The 17,844-nt window shown below is 47.9% G+C and overlaps 1 protein-coding gene across 2 annotated transcripts in view; it reads right to left on the reverse strand.

The window, feature by feature from the left end:
* CWF19L1 (CWF19 like cell cycle control factor 1) overlaps positions 1 to 17,844 on the reverse strand; it is a 276,784-nt gene that overhangs the window by 81,183 nt on the left and 177,757 nt on the right. For both annotated transcript variants that reach the window (XM_069228444.1, XM_069228445.1), the window contains one exon: positions 12,175 to 12,254. In XM_069228444.1, the coding sequence (XP_069084545.1) occupies positions 12,175 to 12,254 (80 nt within the window). The remainder of the gene's footprint in view (positions 1 to 12,174; positions 12,255 to 17,844) is intronic.

Genomic DNA, 17,844 nt, shown 5'->3' on the forward strand with positions numbered 1-17,844 from the left:
GAAAAGACAAGAAACTCCCGAGGACAGCGGACCTGCTCCAAGAAAAGCTGCAACTTTGTTTCCAGCAGCTTTAAAGAACCCTGCAAGCTCCCCGCAAGAAGCGTGAGACTTGCAACACTGCACCCGGCGACCCCGACTCGGCTGGTGGCGATCCAACACCTCAGGAGGGACCCCAGGACTACTCTGATACTGTGAGTACCAAAACCTGTCCCCCCTGAGCCCCCACAGCGCCGCCTGCAGAGGGAATCCCGAGGCTTCCCCTGACCGCGACTCTTTGAACCTAAAGTCCCGACGCCTGGGAGAGACCCTGCACCCGCAGCCCCCAGGACCTGAAGGACCGGACTTTCACTGGAGAAGTGACCCCCAGGAGTCCCTCTCCCTTGCCCAAGTGGAGGTTTCCCCGAGGAATCCCCCCCTTGCCTGCCTGCAGCGCTGAAGAGATCCCGAGATCTCTCATAGACTAACATTGCGAACCCGACGCTTGTTTCTACACTGCACCCGGCCGCCCCCGCGCCGCTGAGGGTGAAATTTCTGTGTGGACTTGTGTCCCCCCCGGTGCCCTACAAAACCCCCCTGGTCTGCCCTCCGAAGACGCGGGTACTTACCTGCAAGCAGACCGGAACCGGGGCACCCCCTTCTCTCCATTCTAGCCTATGTGTTTTGGGCACCACTTTGAACTCTGCACCTGACCGGCCCTGAGCTGCTGGTGTGGTGACTTTGGGGTTGCTCTGAACCCCCAACGGTGGGCTACCTTGGACCAAGAACTGAACCCTGTAAGTGTCTTACTTACCTGGTAAAACTAACAAATACTTACCTCCCCTAGGAACTGTGAAAATTGCACTAAGTGTCCACTTTTAAAACAGCTATTTGTCAATAACTTGAAAAGTATACATGCAATTTTGATGATTTGAAGTTCCTAAAGTACTTACCTGCAATACCTTTCGAATGAGATATTACATGTAGAATTTGAACCTGTGGTTCTTAAAATAAACTAAGAAAAGATATTTTTCTATATAAAAACCTATTGGCTGGATTTGTCTCTGAGTGTGTGTACCTCATTTATTGTCTATGTGTATGTACAACAAATGCTTAACACTACTCCTTGGATAAGCCTACTGCTCGACCACACTACCACAAAATAGAGCATTAGTATTATCTATTTTTACCACTATTTTACCTCTAAGGGGAACCCTTGGACTCTGTGCATGCTATTCCTTACTTTGAAATAGCACATACAGAGCCAACTTCCTACATTGGTGGATCAGCGGTGGGGTACAAGACTTTGCATTTGCTGGACTACTCAGCCAATACCTGATCACACGACAAATTCCAAAATTGTCATTAGAAATTGATTTTTGCAATTTGAAAAGTTTTCTAAATTCTTAAAAGACCTGCTAGGGCCTTGTGTTAGATCCTGTTTAGCATTTCTTTTAGAGTTTAAAAGTTTGTAAAAGTTTGAATTAGATTCTAGAACCAGTTTTAGTTTCTTAAAAAGTATTCCAACTTTTAGAAGCATAATGTCTAGCACAGATGTGAATGTGGTGGAACTCGACACCACACCTTACCTCCATCTTAAGATGAGGGAGCTAAGGTCACTCTGTAAAATAAAGAAAATAACAATGGGCCCCAAACCTACCAAAATACAGCTCCAGGAGCTTTTGGCAGAGTTTGAAAAGGCCAACCCCTCTGAGGGTGGCAACTCAGAGGAAGAGGATAGTGACTTGGAGGACAATTCCCCCCTACCAGTCCTATCTAGGGAGAACAGGGTCCCTCAAACCCTGACTCCAAAAATAATAGTCAGAGATGCTGGTTCCCTCACAGGAGAGACCAACACCTCTGAAATCACTGAGGATAACCCCAGTGAAGAGGACATCCAGTTAGCCAGGATGGCCAAAAGATTGGCTTTGGAAAAGCAGCTCCTAGCCATAGAAAGGGAAAGAAAAGAGATGGGCCTAGGTCCCATCAATGGTGGCAGCAACTTAAATAGGGTCAGAGATTCTCCTGACATCCTAAAAATCCCCAAAGGGATTGTAACAAAATATGAAGATGGTGATGACATCACCAAATGGTTCACAGCTTTTGAGAGGGCTTGTGTAACCAGAAAAGTAAACAGATCTCACTGGGGTGCTCTCCTTTGGGAAATGTTCACTGGAAAGTGTAGGGATAGACTCCTCACACTCTCTGGAAAAGATGCAGAATCTTATGACCTCATGAAGGGTACCCTGATTGAGGGCTTTGGATTCTCCACTGAGGAGTATAGAATTAGATTCAGGGGGGCTCAAAAATCCTCGAGCCAGACCTGGGTTGATTTTGTAGACTACTCAGTCAAAACACTGGATGGTTGGTTAACTGGAAATGAAGTGTGTAACTATGTTGGGCTTTATAATTTGTTTATGAAAGAACACATTTTAAGTAACTGCTTCAATGAAAAGTTGCATCAGTATCTGGTAGACCTAGGTCCAATTTCTCCCCAAGAATTGGGAAAGAAGGCAGACCACTGGGTCAAGACTAGGGTAACCAAAACTTCCACTGGGGGTGACCAAAAGAAAGGGGTTACAAAAACTCCCCAGGAGAAAGTGGGTGACACTAGAAACAAAGAAAAAGAGTCCTCTGTAGGCCCCCAAAAACCAGAACAGGTGGGTGGGCCCCAAGACACAACCCAAAACAAAGGTGGGTACCAGGGTAAGAACTGGGATGCCACTAAGGCATGGTGCCACAACTGTAAACAGTCTGGGCACCACACCAAGGACACTTCTTGTCCCAAAAACAAACCCCAAAACAAAATTCCAGGGGTAACCAGTGTAGCCATTTGAGATGACTCCTCAGATGAGGAGGTCTTCATAGCTTTCAACTGGAAAATGGGCCCAACAGGTGAGTTGGAGATTCCAGAGGGAAGTAGACACTTCCACCACCTACAGGTGAATGGAATCCCAGCCACTGCCCTGAGAGACACTTGTGCCAGTCACACTATTGTGCATGACAGGCTGGTGCTCTCAAACCAGTACCTCCCAGGTGAGATGGCCAGAGTAAGAGTTAGCCCAGACAGGGTCACTAATAGGCCTGTGGCTCTTGTGCCCATAGAAGTGGGTGGAACTTTTAGCTGGAGAAGGGTGGTAGTCAGTACAGACCTCCCCCTTGATTGTCTCCTTGGAAATGACTACCCAGAGGTTAGTCAGAGCCTAAGAGAAGAACTGGTCCAGGGCCAGTCCTCTCCCAAGGATTCTGGAGTGCCTGCCTCTGCAGTAAATGCAAGTAGGCCCCAGAGGAAAAAGAAAAGGAAACAGAGTAGGAAAGGTGGACAACCTTTAGCCAAGGTTCCAGCAAGCCAAGGAGATCCTGCCCCAGTAGGGGAGAACTCCAAAAATGGCTCTGATAAAGTCCAACCTGACCCACAAGAAGTCCTGGCTAGTCAGGCAACTGTTAAGCCTGAGTGGGTGGCTCCTCAGCTAACAGAAGAAAGAGTGGAAGAAGGGTGTTTACTACAAGATGTGGTAACCCCCCACTCTAATACAGCAGACAGGCACCCTGAACCCAAAGAAGCCTGTAACTTAGCCCCTTCCCTTGTAGGTGAAGAGCTAAAGGTGTGGTTCTGGGCACTGACAGCTGTCAGTGGCCTCTGCTGGGTGTTAGCCTTTATGGCTGCACTATCCTTGGCATGGTGGTCTGACCCCATGCCAAATAACAAGTTAGGCCCCCTGACCCTGTTGGTCATGGTGGGGTTACTCCAGCTCTGGGTAACCTCTTTGGGTAAGCTAGGGGTGACCCTGGCTAAGATAAGATTAGCAGAGGTGGATACCTCTGACCTCAAAATAGAGAGAATGGGTGAAGACATAAAAAGCACAGACAAGAGGCAGTTCAGACTAGGTCCTATCACTGTGGAAGTGGGTCAGTTCCCCAGAGGGAATGACCTGAACAGGAGGATGTAAGGCAGAGTAGGCCCTGCAACAAACCAGCCATTCCCTCTACTCTTCCTCGCCTGACAGACTAGGAAGACTCTTCCAGCGTTGGCTGAGTCTCCTGGCCTGTGGGCTGGGGGGGGCTTGTGTAAAGAAATGGCTCCCTGTTGCAGTTACCCCCCACTTTTTGCCTGATACTGATGCTGACTTGACTGAGAAGTGTGCTGGGACCCTGCTAACCAGGCCCCAGCACCAGTGTTCTTTCACCTAAAATGTACCATTGTTTCCACAATTGGCACACCCTGGCATCCAGATAAGTCCCTTGTAACTGGTACCTCTGGTACCAAGGGCCCTGATGCCAGGGAAGGTCTCTAAGGGCTGTAGCATGTATTATGCCACCCTAGAGACCCCTCACTCAGCACAGACACACTGCTTACAAGCCTGTGTGTGCTGGTGAGAACAAAATGAGTAAGTCGACATGGCACTCCCCTCAGGGTGCCATGCCAGCCTCTCACTGCCTATGCAGTATAGGTAAGACACCCCTCTAGCAGGCCTTACAGCCCTAAGGCAGGGTGCACTATACCATAGGTGAGGGTACCAGTGCATGAGCACTGTGCCCCTACAGTGTCTAAGCAAAACCTTAGACATTGTAAGTGCAGGGTAGCCATAAGAGTATATGGTCTGGGAGTCTGTTTTACACGAACTCCACAGCACCATAATGGCTACACTGAAAACTGGGAAGTTTGGTATCAAACTTCTCAGCACAATAAATGCACACTGATGCCAGTGTACATTTTATTGTAAAATACACCCCAGAGGGCACCTTAAAGGTGCCCCCTGAAACTTAACCGACTATCTGTGTAGGCTGACTAGTTTTAGCAGCCTGCCACAAACCGAGACATGTTGCTGGCCCCATGGGGAGAGTGCCTTTGTCACTCTGAGGCCAGTAACAAAGCCTGCACTGGGTGGAGATGCTAACACCTCCCCCAGGCAGGAATTGTCACACCTGGCGGTGAGCCTCAAAGGCTCACCTCCTTTGTGCCAACCCAGCAGGACACTCCAGCTAGTGGAGTTGCCCGCCCCCTCCGGCCAGGCCCCACTTTTGGCGGCAAGGCCGGAGAAAATAATGAGAAAAACAAGGAGGAGTCACTGGCCAGTCAGGACAGCCCCTAAGGTGTCCTGAGCTGAGGTGACTCTGACTTTTAGAAATCCTCCATCTTGCAGATGGAGGATTCCCCCAATAGGGTTAGGATTGTGACCCCCTCCCCTTGGGAGGAGGCACAAAGAGGGTGTACCCACCCTCAGGGCTAGTAGCCATTGGCTACTAACCCCCCAGACCTAAACACGCCCTTAAATTTAATATTTAAGGGCTACCCTGAACCCTAGAAAATGAGATTCCTGCAACAAGAAGAAGGACTGCCCAGCTGAAAACCCCTGCAGCGGAAGACCAGAAGACGACAACTGCCTTGGCTCCAGAAACTCACCGGCCTGTCTCCTGCCTTCCAAAGACCCTGCTCCAGCGACGCCTTCCAAAGGGACCAGCGACCTCGACATCCTCTGAGGACTGCCCCTGCTTCGAAAAGACAAGAAACTCCCGAGGACAGCGGACCTGCTCCAAGAAAAGCTGCAACTTTGTTTCCAGCAGCTTTAAAGAACCCTGCAAGCTCCCCGCAAGAAGCGTGAGACTTGCAACACTGCACCCGGCGACCCCGACTCGGCTGGTGGCGATCCAACACCTCAGGAGGGACCCCAGGACTACTCTGATACTGTGAGTACCAAAACCTGTCCCCCCTGAGCCCCCACAGCGCCGCCTGCAGAGGGAATCCCGAGGCTTCCCCTGACCGCGACTCTTTGAACCTAAAGTCCCGACGCCTGGGAGAGACCCTGCACCCGCAGCCCCCAGGACCTGAAGGACCGGACTTTCACTGGAGAAGTGACCCCCAGGAGTCCCTCTCCCTTGCCCAAGTGGAGGTTTCCCCGAGGAATCCCCCCCTTGCCTGCCTGCAGCGCTGAAGAGATCCCGAGATCTCTCATAGACTAACATTGCGAACCCGACGCTTGTTTCTACACTGCACCCGGCCGCCCCCGCGCCGCTGAGGGTGAAATTTCTGTGTGGACTTGTGTCCCCCCCGGTGCCCTACAAAACCCCCCTGGTCTGCCCTCCGAAGACGCGGGTACTTACCTGCAAGCAGACCGGAACCGGGGCACCCCCTTCTCTCCATTCTAGCCTATGTGTTTTGGGCACCACTTTGAACTCTGCACCTGACCGGCCCTGAGCTGCTGGTGTGGTGACTTTGGGGTTGCTCTGAACCCCCAACGGTGGGCTACCTTGGACCAAGAACTGAACCCTGTAAGTGTCTTACTTACCTGGTAAAACTAACAAATACTTACCTCCCCTAGGAACTGTGAAAATTGCACTAAGTGTCCACTTTTAAAACAGCTATTTGTCAATAACTTGAAAAGTATACATGCAATTTTGATGATTTGAAGTTCCTAAAGTACTTACCTGCAATACCTTTCGAATGAGATATTACATGTAGAATTTGAACCTGTGGTTCTTAAAATAAACTAAGAAAAGATATTTTTCTATATAAAAACCTATTGGCTGGATTTGTCTCTGAGTGTGTGTACCTCATTTATTGTCTATGTGTATGTACAACAAATGCTTAACACTACTCCTTGGATAAGCCTACTGCTCGACCACACTACCACAAAATAGAGCATTAGTATTATCTATTTTTACCACTATTTTACCTCTAAGGGGAACCCTTGGACTCTGTGCATGCTATTCCTTACTTTGAAATAGCACATACAGAGCCAACTTCCTACAGCATCCTCAGTGATTTCAGAAATGCTGGACCCTCCTGTGAGGGAAGCAACATTTCTGACTATCATTTTTGGAGACAGGGCTTGAGAGGCCCTGGTCTCCCTATTTAGGACTGGAAGGGGGGAATTGCCCTCCAAGTCACTAATTTCTTCCTCTGTGAAGTCATCCTCAGAGGGGTTGGCTTTTTCAAACTCTGCCAACAGCTCCTGGAGCTGAATTTTGGTAGGTCTGGAGCCAAGGGTTATTTTCTTTATATTACAGAGAGACCTTAGCTCCCTCATCTTAAGATGGAGGTAAGGTGTGGTGTCGAGTTCCACCACATTCATCTCTGTATCAGACATTATTTTGCTAAGAGTTGGAAGACTTTTTAAAGAATCTAAAACTGTTTCTAGAATCTAATTTCAAACTTTTAACAAACTTTTAAACTCTAAAAGACAATGCTAAACAGGAACTTAACACACAAGGCCCTAGCAGGACTTTTAAGAATTTAGAAAAATTTCCAAATTGCAAAAATGAATTTCTAATGACAATTTTGGAATTTGTCGTGTGATCAGGTATTGGCTGAGTAGTCCAGCAAATGCAAAGTCTTGTACCCCACCGCTGATCCACCAATGTAGGAAGTTGGCTCTGTATGTGCTATTTCAAAGTAAGGAATAGCATGCACAGAGTCCAAGGGTTCCCCTTAGAGGTAAAATAGTGGTAAAAAATAGATAATACTAATGCTCTATTTTGTGGTAGTGTGGTCGAGCAATAGGCTTATCCAAGGAGTAGTGTTAAGCATTTGTTGTACATACACATAGACAATAAATGAGGTACACACACTCAGAGACAAATCCAGCCAATAGGTTTTTATATAGAAAAATATCTTTTCTTAGTTTATTTTAAGAACCACAGGTTCAAATTCTACATGTAATATCTCATTCGAAAGGTATTGCAGGTAAGTACTTTAGGAACTTCAAATCGTCAAAATTGCATGTATACTTTTCAGGTTATTCACAAATAGCTGTTTTAAAAGTGGACACTTAATGCAATTTTCACAGTTCCTAGGGGAGGTAAGTATTTGTTAGGTTAACCAGGTAAGTAAGACACTTACAGGGCTTAGTTCTTGGTCCAAGGTAGCCCACCGTTGGGGGTTCAGAGCAACCCCAAAGTCACCACACCAGCAGCTCAGGGCCGGTCAGGTGCAGAGTTCAAAGTGGTGCCCAAAACACATAGGCTAGAATGGAGAGAAGGGGGTGCCCCGGTTCCGGTCTGCTTGCAGGTAAGTACCCGCGTCTTCGGAGGGCAGACCAGGGGGGTTTTGTAGGGCACCGGGGGGGACACAAGCCCACACAGAAATTTCACCCTCAGCGGCGCGGGGGCGGCCGGGTGCAGTGTAGAAACAAGCGTCGGGTTCGCAATGTTAGTCTATGAGAGATCTCGGGATCTCTTCAGCGCTGCAGGCAGGCAAGGGGGGGGTTCCTCGGGGAAACCTCCACTTGGTCAAGGGAGAGGGACTCCTGGGGGTCACTCCTCCAGTGAAAGTCCGGTCCTTCAGGTCCTGGGGGCTGCGGGTGCAGGGTCTCTCCCAGGTGTCGGGACTTAGGATTCAAAGAGTCGCGGTCAGGGGAAGCCTCGGGATTCCCTCTGCAGGCGGCGCTGTGGGGGCTCAGGGGGGACAGGTTTTGGTACTCACAGTATCAGAGTAGTCCTGGGGTCCCTCCTGAGGTGTCGGGTCTCCACCAGCCGAGTCGGGGTCGCCGGGTGCAGTGTTGCAAGTCTCGCGCTTCTTGCGGGGAGCTTGCAGGGTTCTTTTAAAGCTGCTGGAAACAAAGTTGCAGCCTTTCTTGGAGCAGGTCCGCTGTCCTCGGGAGTTTCTTGTCTTTTCGAAGCAGGGGCAGTCCTCAGAGGATGTCGAGGTCGCTGGTCCCTTCGGAAGGCGTCGCTGGAGCAGGATCTTTGGAAGGCAGGAGACAGGCCGGTGAGTTTCTGGAGCCAAGGCAGTTGTCGTCTTCTGGTCTTCCGCTGCAGGGGTTTTCAGCTGGGCAGTCCTTCTTCTTGTAGTTGCAGGAATCTGATTTTCTAGGGTTCAGGGTAGCCCTTAAATACTAAATTTAAGGGCGTGTTTAGGTCTGGGGGGTTAGTAGCCAATGGCTACTAGCCCTGAGGGTGGGTACACCCTCTTTGTGCCTCCTCCCAAGGGGAGGGGGTCACAATCCTAACCCTATTGGGGGAATCCTCCATCTGCAAGATGGAGGATTTCTAAAAGTCAGAGTCACCTCAGCTCAGGACACCTTAGGGGCTGTCCTGACTGGCCAGTGACTCCTCCTTGTAGCTTTCTTTGTTCCCTCCAGCCTTGCCGCCAAAAGTGGGGGCCGTGGCCGGAGGGGGCGGGCAACTCCACTAAGCTGGAGTGCCCTGCTGGGCTGTGACAAAGGGGTGAGCCTTTGAGGCTCACCGCCAGGTGTCACAGCTCCTGCCTGGGGGAGGTGTTAGCATCTCCACCCAGTGCAGGCTTTGTTACTGGCCTCAGAGTGACAAAGGCACTCTCCCCATGGGGCCAGCAACATGTCTCTGGTGTGGCAGGCTGCTGGAACTAGTCAGCCTACACAGACAGTCGGTTAAGTTTCAGGGGGCACCTCTAAGGTGCCCTCTGGGGTGTGTTTTGCAATAAAATGTACACTGGCATCAGTGTGCATTTATTGTGCTGAGAAGTTTGATACCAAACTTCCCAGTTTTCAGTGTAGCCATTATGGTGCTGTGGAGTTCGTGTAAAACAGACTCCCAGACCATATACTCTTATGGCTACCCTGCACTTACAATGTCTAAGGTTTTGTTTAGACACTGTAGGGGTACCATGCTCATGCACTGGTACCCTCACCTATGGTATAGTGCACCCTGCCTTAGGGCTGTAAGGCCTGCTAGAGGGGTGTCTTACCTATACTGCATAGGCAGTGAGAGGCTGGCATGGCACCCTGAGGGGAGTGCCATGTCGACTTACTCATTTTGCTCTCACTAGCACACACAGGCTTGTAAGCAGTGTGTCTGTGCTGAGTGAGGGGTCTCTAGGGTGGCATAAGACATGCTGCAGCCCTTAGAGACCTTCCTTGACATCAGGGCCCTTGGTACTAGAAGTACCAGTTACAAGGGACTTATCTGAATGCCAGGGTGTGCCAATTGTGGATACAATGGTACATTTTAGGTGAAGGAACACTGGTGCTGGGGCCTGGTTAGCAGGGTCCCAGCACTCTTCTTAGTCAAGTCAGCATCAGTATCAGGCAAAAAGTGGGGGGGTAACTGCAACAGGGAGCCATTTCTTTACAGCCATGCTCCAGAGTAAGTTTACAACCTCCTAGAAGACTGACCACACTAAGGCACCTTATTGCCAAACTGGCAGAGAAAATACTCTCTTGCCCTCCCTAAATTGTGGCACAGAAGAGAAGGCTTTTGGTTGACCGTGCAGGTGTACACCTGGATCACCAGGTTTCCAGTGTCAAATGCTGGCTGAGGAAAGCCATACAGTCACTCGGCGACTGACTAGGGGAGCTGACTTCAGCCATGCATAGGAGGTACTTTCTTCTGTGGTTCAACCTGATGGAGATTACAATTCAGTCTCAGGAGATGTGTCCAACCCACTAACATTTTGTAGTTCCAACCAACTAGCATTTTATAGCGTCAACCAAAATCCAGCATCAGTGTACACAGGAGGGAGCACGTTGTCCGCCTACTCGTTGTCATCATGGTCATTTGGTATATTTTAATGGCTTTGAACTCAGTCTACATCTGAGCTGAAGACAACCTTTAAACTCCAGTAGTAGTTGGGGGGGGGGGAGGGGGGGGCCAAGTCAAAGAACAGTCTACGAATCATCCAACTCAAAGGCTGCATTTTGGTGATTTCATACCATGATATTGGTCTAACAAGGTTGAGAGATTGGCGAGGGGACCAAACCTGGCACAGATGCCAATGGAGTCAGGGCCTGCACCTGTCCACTTGGAACTGGTGTGAACTTCAGGTTTGGAATGGAACTATGTGCTTCCATGTAGCAGGAGAAGGCTCAGTAGGGTCTGTCATCACAGAGAAGGGACATACTGGCAGAAGTATAATTGAAGGTCATTGTAGCTCCATGGGGCCCCGAAGACACTCCAGAGGGACATATGGAGTTCAAGAGGAATCTGCAAAATAATCTCCTTGAAGGCCTCTATTTGCTGCAGATTCGACAACAGCCCAGGAAATACAGGGCACAACCGGACCATCCCAGAAACAACTAAGTCAGAAGACATAGTTGTAGCCCTTGAAGTGACCACTATGAGGCTTCTAACCTATTAAGGAATGGCAAGAGGGGCTGAATCTGGTTTGGCGTTTCTGAAGTTATGGCAGGACTTGGACTAGTCTGAAGACTTTGAAGAAGATCAAGCAAGAATGCAACCCAGTAATCAGGAGTGGGAAAGGTCTCAGAATTTGGAGAGGATCATTGTTTAAGCACAATCTGTTTGTGCTCTTTCAAGTTGTGATCACAACTCAGGCATCACAAACGAATGTCGTGTGGGTCAGTGACCGATATCTTCCAGCTGTCATGCCACAGTTCAAAATAACACGTCTTTAAGGAGGACTGGAGGACATTTTCCCTGGCACACAGTATGTAGGATGAAGGTGCCAAAAGAACCAATGAAGTTAAGAGCAGAGCTCCAGGTTGCGTCAAAGGAAAAGAAACAACTGATGTTAGTGTGGAGGGGTATTACATATATGTGGCTCCGAGTCATCACTTCCAGAGCAGTGAGAGGTCGCTGCAGAGTCCAACAGTGCTCACCTACTTGTGCACAGAGCAATTGCTGGTGAAAAACTGGATACAGTCTGGTGCCTGGGATTATTCTAATGGTGAGAAATCTGCAGTTCGAAGGACCCATTCAAATTTAGGTTTAATTATGTCACATCAGAAGGGATCTGAATTTCCAACCACATAAAAAGTTGCACAAATATCCTAGTAGATGAGGAGTTGAGTGGGCTCAGTTCCTCAGAGATATCTCTAGATATACCTCCCTAAGATTGTGGATCTATACAACTGTAACATACCAAGATTTCTTAACCTGCTAAAGATTTTGGGGTACAAGAAGAATTCCAATAAAATAAAAATAATGTGCTATTTCTCACTAACAAAATATTATTTGGTTGTCTGAACTTATTTTGGAAGAGAGCAGGGTCATTGCTGATGACTACTTTGCTCTCACTTTTGATTATTTGGAAACAGTAACATGTTTACTTGTCAAAATCTGACTGATTCCAAGAATAATATTTTTATAATAAGGCTTTCCAAAACGTTCAATAAAGTTGTTCTATAAAAAGAGACTACAGTTTACTACCAGAGTGGAGGACAAAAGGTAGTCTTTAAATTGTTTTGCTCAAACTAAACATTTTAAAACGTAGCAAGCAATGCAACTATATGTTTTACTTGTATTGGCAGGGCCAGTACTCACATTTGTGCCAATACTAACAACCAAGTGTTTTTCTACTTCAGGGCTCGCAAGACAAAACCAGCACGGTCCGGTTGGCTGGGCTGTATTCGGAAACAATAAAAATAAATTAGTCACAACTCAAATTCTTTTATAAAATGCAATTCAGGCAACTGCAGTTTGTAGCACATAAAGAGATGACAAAGTCATGGAAAATCTTTAAGACACTTTAAATGTTAGCAGTTAAAACCGAAAACCGTTTCTGAAGTGTACCCTTGCTGCTTTAGTGCGTTTACAGACAACAAACAGCAGTTGAACATCCACTAAGTGACTTTTGCCTTTCACATTGAATCAGGCGGTGCGCCACCCCACTCCACCCTGTCCTCTAGATTAACAGGATGTCCTGCCCTGAGAATGGAGAAGAGCAGATCACTTTTTGCACAGCTTAATGAGATTAAAATTGGAACTCAGGATGCAAGCAGGACGTGGATGAGGAAAGGAAGATACCCTGGAACCCTTAACTTCAACGCTCTAAAGTTATAGCCAAAATTGTTCCTTGAATGACTGTCAAAATGAGCATGCCAGCTGGAGATGTGGCTGCCTTGCAGAACACGCCAGTGGTGACTGAAAGCCACTGACACGGTCTCGGCTCCGAGTTAGAAGTCTGCATTCTGTGCAAAAGGGTCGCGTAATAAATTGTAATTGTATTAGCAAACTCGTACATGGCGAGCCATGGTAAATGTAAAATGCAAGTGACAAACTACATCAACAGTGGACTGTCATATTACTGTTCAAATGAATATTCGTAAATAACGCAGGGTGAGTTGTTTTTTTGGGACAGAGCTTTAGACACATAGTTTGGGTACAAAAAGAGTAGTACATATTCTGAGGATCATCATGTCTGGATGGAACATAGTATAAAGATCGTCAGAGAAAGAGGACTACAACTTGCTTATGCTTCTGGCCGAAGTGACAAAAATAAGGTAGGTGGTTTTCTGGTCACCAGTTCTATCTCATTTCATGTTGTTGGATCAAAGGAGCTATGAGCCAAATAAAATACAGCATTGTAATACCAAACAAAAGGGATTGTAAAAACCTACAGAACATGTGTAGTAGCCCAACAAAAAGGTGTCATCGAATCTCAAAGGAGAAACAATCTATATCCAAGTTTTAGTAGCAGTCAGCAAACATCGGAAGTAGGAGCACGAGAGAGAGAGAGAAAGAGTATGTGTATATATATATATATATATATATATATATATATATATATATATATATATATATATATATATATATATGCAAAAAAGAGAATAGAGAACTCTGGGTAGTTCCCAAGTTTAGGTGGAGAGCAGCTCTAGTAAGGAGCACCCTGCAACACCAGCGACACTCTAGATTTGCTCACCTCAAATGTCTGTTTATCTAGCAAAGTATTTAAGCATTGGATCAGCACAGTGCTATCCACGCCGAGCTAGATAGTGACAAAGTCTTTTGCCATTTTACAGCTCGGCAAGGTTGATACAGTGTCAAACCTACGCTTAAAGACTTTGCTGTATAAATGCAAAAGACTTTGTCACTATCTAGCTCGGCGTGGATAGCACTGTGCTGATCCAATGCTTAAATACTTTGCTAGATAAACAGACATTTGAGGTGAGCAAATCTAGAGTGTCGCTGGTGTTGCAGGGTGCTCCTTACTAGAGCTGCTCTCCACCTAAACTTGGGAACTACCCAGAGTTCTCTATTCTTTTTTTTGCATAATTTATGCGTCACTCTAACCCTGAAAGGGATTTGTTTTGATTTATACTGGGTGCTCCCTTGTGTCTGGACAAAGCTAAACCTCTCTGATGAGCTCTAATGAGAGCGAAACACGTGTCAGGGGTTGCTTTTACTCATTTCAGGTTGGCTTGGATGGTATTTTATCAGTCCAAAGCTGTAATACTGTGCCTGGAGTGGTAAATGGCTTTTGTCATTTTACAGCTCGGCAAGGTTGATACTGTGTCAAACCTACGCTTAAAGACTTTGCTGTATAAATGGCAAAAGACTGTCATTATCTAGCTCGGCGTGGATAGCACTGTGCTGATCCAATGCTTAAATACTTTGCTAGATAAACAGACATTTGAGGTGAGCAAATCTAGAGTGTTGCTGGTGTTGCAGGGTGCTCCTTACTAGAGCTGCTCTCCACCTAAACTTGGGAACTACCCAGAGTTCTCTATTCTCTTTTTTGCATAATTTATGCGTCACTCTAACCCTGAAAGGGATTTGTTTTGATTTATACTGGGTGCTCCCTTGTGTCTGGACAAAGCTAAACCTCTCTGATGAGCTCTAATGAGAGCGAAACACGTGTCAGGGGTTGCTTTTACTCATTTCAGGTTGGTTTGGATGGTATTTTATCAGTCCAAAGCTGTAATACTGTGCCTGGAGTGGTAAATGGCTTTTGTCATTTTACAGCTCGGCAAGGTTGATACTGTGTCAAACCTACGCTTAAAGACTTTGCTGTATAAATGGCAAAAGACTTTGTCACTATCTAGCTCGGCGTGGATAGCACTGTGCTGATCCAATGCTTAAATACTTTGCTAGATAAACAGACATTTGAGGTGAGCAAATCTAGAGTGTCGCTGGTGTTGCAGGGTGCTCCTTACTAGAGCTGCTCTCCACCTAAACTTGGGAACTACCCAGAGTTCTCTATTCTCTTTTTTGCATAATTTATGCGTCACTCTAACCCTGAAAGGGATTTCTTTTGATATATATATATATATATATATATATTGAAAATGTCACTTACCCAGTGTACATCTGTTCGTGGCATCAGTCGCTGTAGATTCGCATGTTTTGCATAGCTCGCCATCTGGTGTTGGGCCGGAGTGTTACAAGTTGTTTTTCTTCGAAGAAGTCTTTCGAGTCACGGGACCGAGTGACTCCTCCTTTTGTCTCCATTGCGCATGGGCGTCGACTCCATCTTCGATTGTTTTTCCCCGCAGAGGGTGAGGTAGGAGTTGAATTGTAGTAATAGTGCCCATGCAATGGAGTGACTAAGTATGTACCTATTTAAGGTTGAGATGATACATATACAAATAGTTGAAGGTAATTTCCAAACTGCTACAGGCTCCCGGGGAGGCGGGTGGGCACATGCGAATCTACAGCGACTGATGCCACGAACAGATGTACACTGGGTAAGTGACATTTTCAGTTCGATGGCATCTGTCGCTGTAGATACGCATGTTTTGCATAGACTAGTAAGCAGTTATCTCCCCAAAAGCGGTGGCTCAGCCTGTAGGAGTGGAAGTAGTTTGAAATAATGTTCTTAATACGGCTTGACCTACTGTGGCTTGTTGTGCGGATAACACATCTACACAGTAGTGCTTGGTGAATGTGTGAGGCGTAGACCATGTGGCTGCCTTACATATTTCTTGCATTGGGATGTTTCCTAGAAAGGCCATGGTAGCACCCTTCTTTCTGGTTGAGTGTGCCCTTGGTGTAATGGGCAGCTGTCGTTTAGCTTTAAGGTAGCAGATTTGGATGCATTTAACTATCCATCTGGCTATACCTTGTTTTGATATTGGGTTTCCTGCATGAGGTTTTTGAAATGCAATAAATAGTTGTTTAGTCTTTCTGATGTTCTTTGTTCTGTCAATGTAATACATTAATGCTCTTTTGACATCTAATGTATGTAGTGCCTGTAAGGAAATGCCTCCTTGGCATGGTTGCCCCCTGACTTTTTGCCTTTGCTGATGCTATGTTTACAATTGAAAGTGTGCTGAGGCCTGCTAACCAGGCCCCAGCACCAGTGTTCTTTCCCTAACCTGTACTTTTGTATCCACAATTGGCAGACCCTGGCATCCAGATAAGTCCCTTGTAACTGGTACTTCTAGTACCAAGGGCCCTGATGCCAAGGAAGGTCTCTAAGGGCTGCAGCATGTCTTATGCCACCCTGGAGACCTCTCACTCAGCACAGACACACTGCTTGCCAGCTTGTGTGTGCTAGTGAGGACAAAACGAGTAAGTCGACATGGCACTCCCCTCAGGGTGCCATGCCAGCCTCTCACTGCCTATGCAGTATAGGTAAGACACCCCTCTAGCAGGCCTTACAGCCCTAAGGCAGGGTGCACTATACCATAGGTGAGGGTACCAGTGCATGAGCATGGTACCCCTACAGTGTCTAAACAAAACCTTAGACATTGTAAGTGCAGGGTAGCCATAAGAGTATATGGTCTGGGAGTCTGTCAAACACGAACTCCACAGCACCATAATGGCTACACTGAAAACTGGGAAGTTTGGTATCAAACTTCTCAGCACAATAAATGCACACTGATGCCAGTGTACATTTTATTGTAAAATACACCACAGAGGGCACCTTAGAGGTGCCCCCTGAAACTTAACCGACTGTCTGTGTAGGCTGACTAGTTCCAGCAGCCTGCCACACCAGAGACATGTTGCTGGCCCCATGGGGAGAGTGCCTTTGTCACTCTGAGGCCAGTAACAAAGCCTGCACTGGGTGGAGATGCTAACACCTCCCCCAGGCAGGAGCTGTGACACCTGGCGGTGAGCCTCAAAGGCTCACCCCTTTGTCACAGCCCAGCAGGGCACTCCAGCTTAGTGGAGTTGCCCGCCCCCTCCGGCCACGGCCCCCACTTTTGGCGGCAAGGCTGGAGGGAACAAAGAAAGCAACAAGGAGGAGTCACTGGCCAGTCAGGACAGCCCCTAAGGTGTCCTGAGCTGAAGTGACTCTAACTTTTAGAAATCCTCCATCTTGCAGATGGAGGATTCCCCCAATAGGGTTAGGATTGTGACCCCCTCCCCTTGGGAGGAGGCACAAAGAGGGTGTACCCACCATCAGGGCTAGTAGCCATTGGCTACTAACCCCCCAGACCTAAACACGCCCTTAAATTTAGTATTTAAGGGCTACCCTGAACCCTAGAAAATTAGATTCCTGCAACTACAAGAAGGAGGACTGCCTAGCTGAAAACCCCTGCAGAGGAAGACCAGAAGACGACAACTGCCTTGGCTCCAGAAACTCACCGGCCTGTCTCCTGCCTTCCAAAGATCCTGCTCCAGCGACGCCTTCCAAAGGGACCAGCGACCTCGACATCCTCTGAGGACTGCCCCTGCTTCGAAAAGACAAGAAACTCCCGAGGACAGCGGACCTGCTCCAAGAAAGGCTGCAACTTTGTTTCCAGCAGCCTAGAAAGAACCCTGCAAGCTCCCCGCAAGAAGCGTGAGACTTGCAACACTGCACCCGGCGACCCCGACTCGGCTGGTGGAGATCCAACACCTCAGGAGGGACCCCAGGACTACTCTGATACTGTGAGTACCAAAACCTGTCCCCCCTGAGCCCCCACAGCGCCGCCTGCAGAGGGAATCCCGAGGCTTCCCCTGACCGCGACTCTTTGAATCCAAAGTCCCGACGCCTGGGAGAGACCCTGCACCCGCAGCCCCCAGGACCTGAAGGACCGGACTTTCACTGGAGAAGTGACCCCCAGGAGTCCCTCTCCCTTACCCAAGTGGAGGTTTCCCCGAGGAATCCCCCCCTTGCCTGCCTGCAGCGCTGAAGAGATCCCGAGATCTCTCATAGACTAACATTGCGAACCCGACGCCTGTTCCTACACTGCACCCGGCCGCCCCCGCGCTGCTGAGGGTGAAATTTCTGTGTGGGCTTGTGTCCCCCCCGGTGCCCTACAAAACCCCCCTGGTCTGCCCTCC

The sequence above is a fragment of the Pleurodeles waltl genome, chromosome 4_1 (genome assembly GCF_031143425.1).
Source record: "Pleurodeles waltl isolate 20211129_DDA chromosome 4_1, aPleWal1.hap1.20221129, whole genome shotgun sequence".
Lineage (NCBI taxonomy): Eukaryota > Metazoa > Chordata > Amphibia > Caudata > Salamandridae > Pleurodeles > Pleurodeles waltl.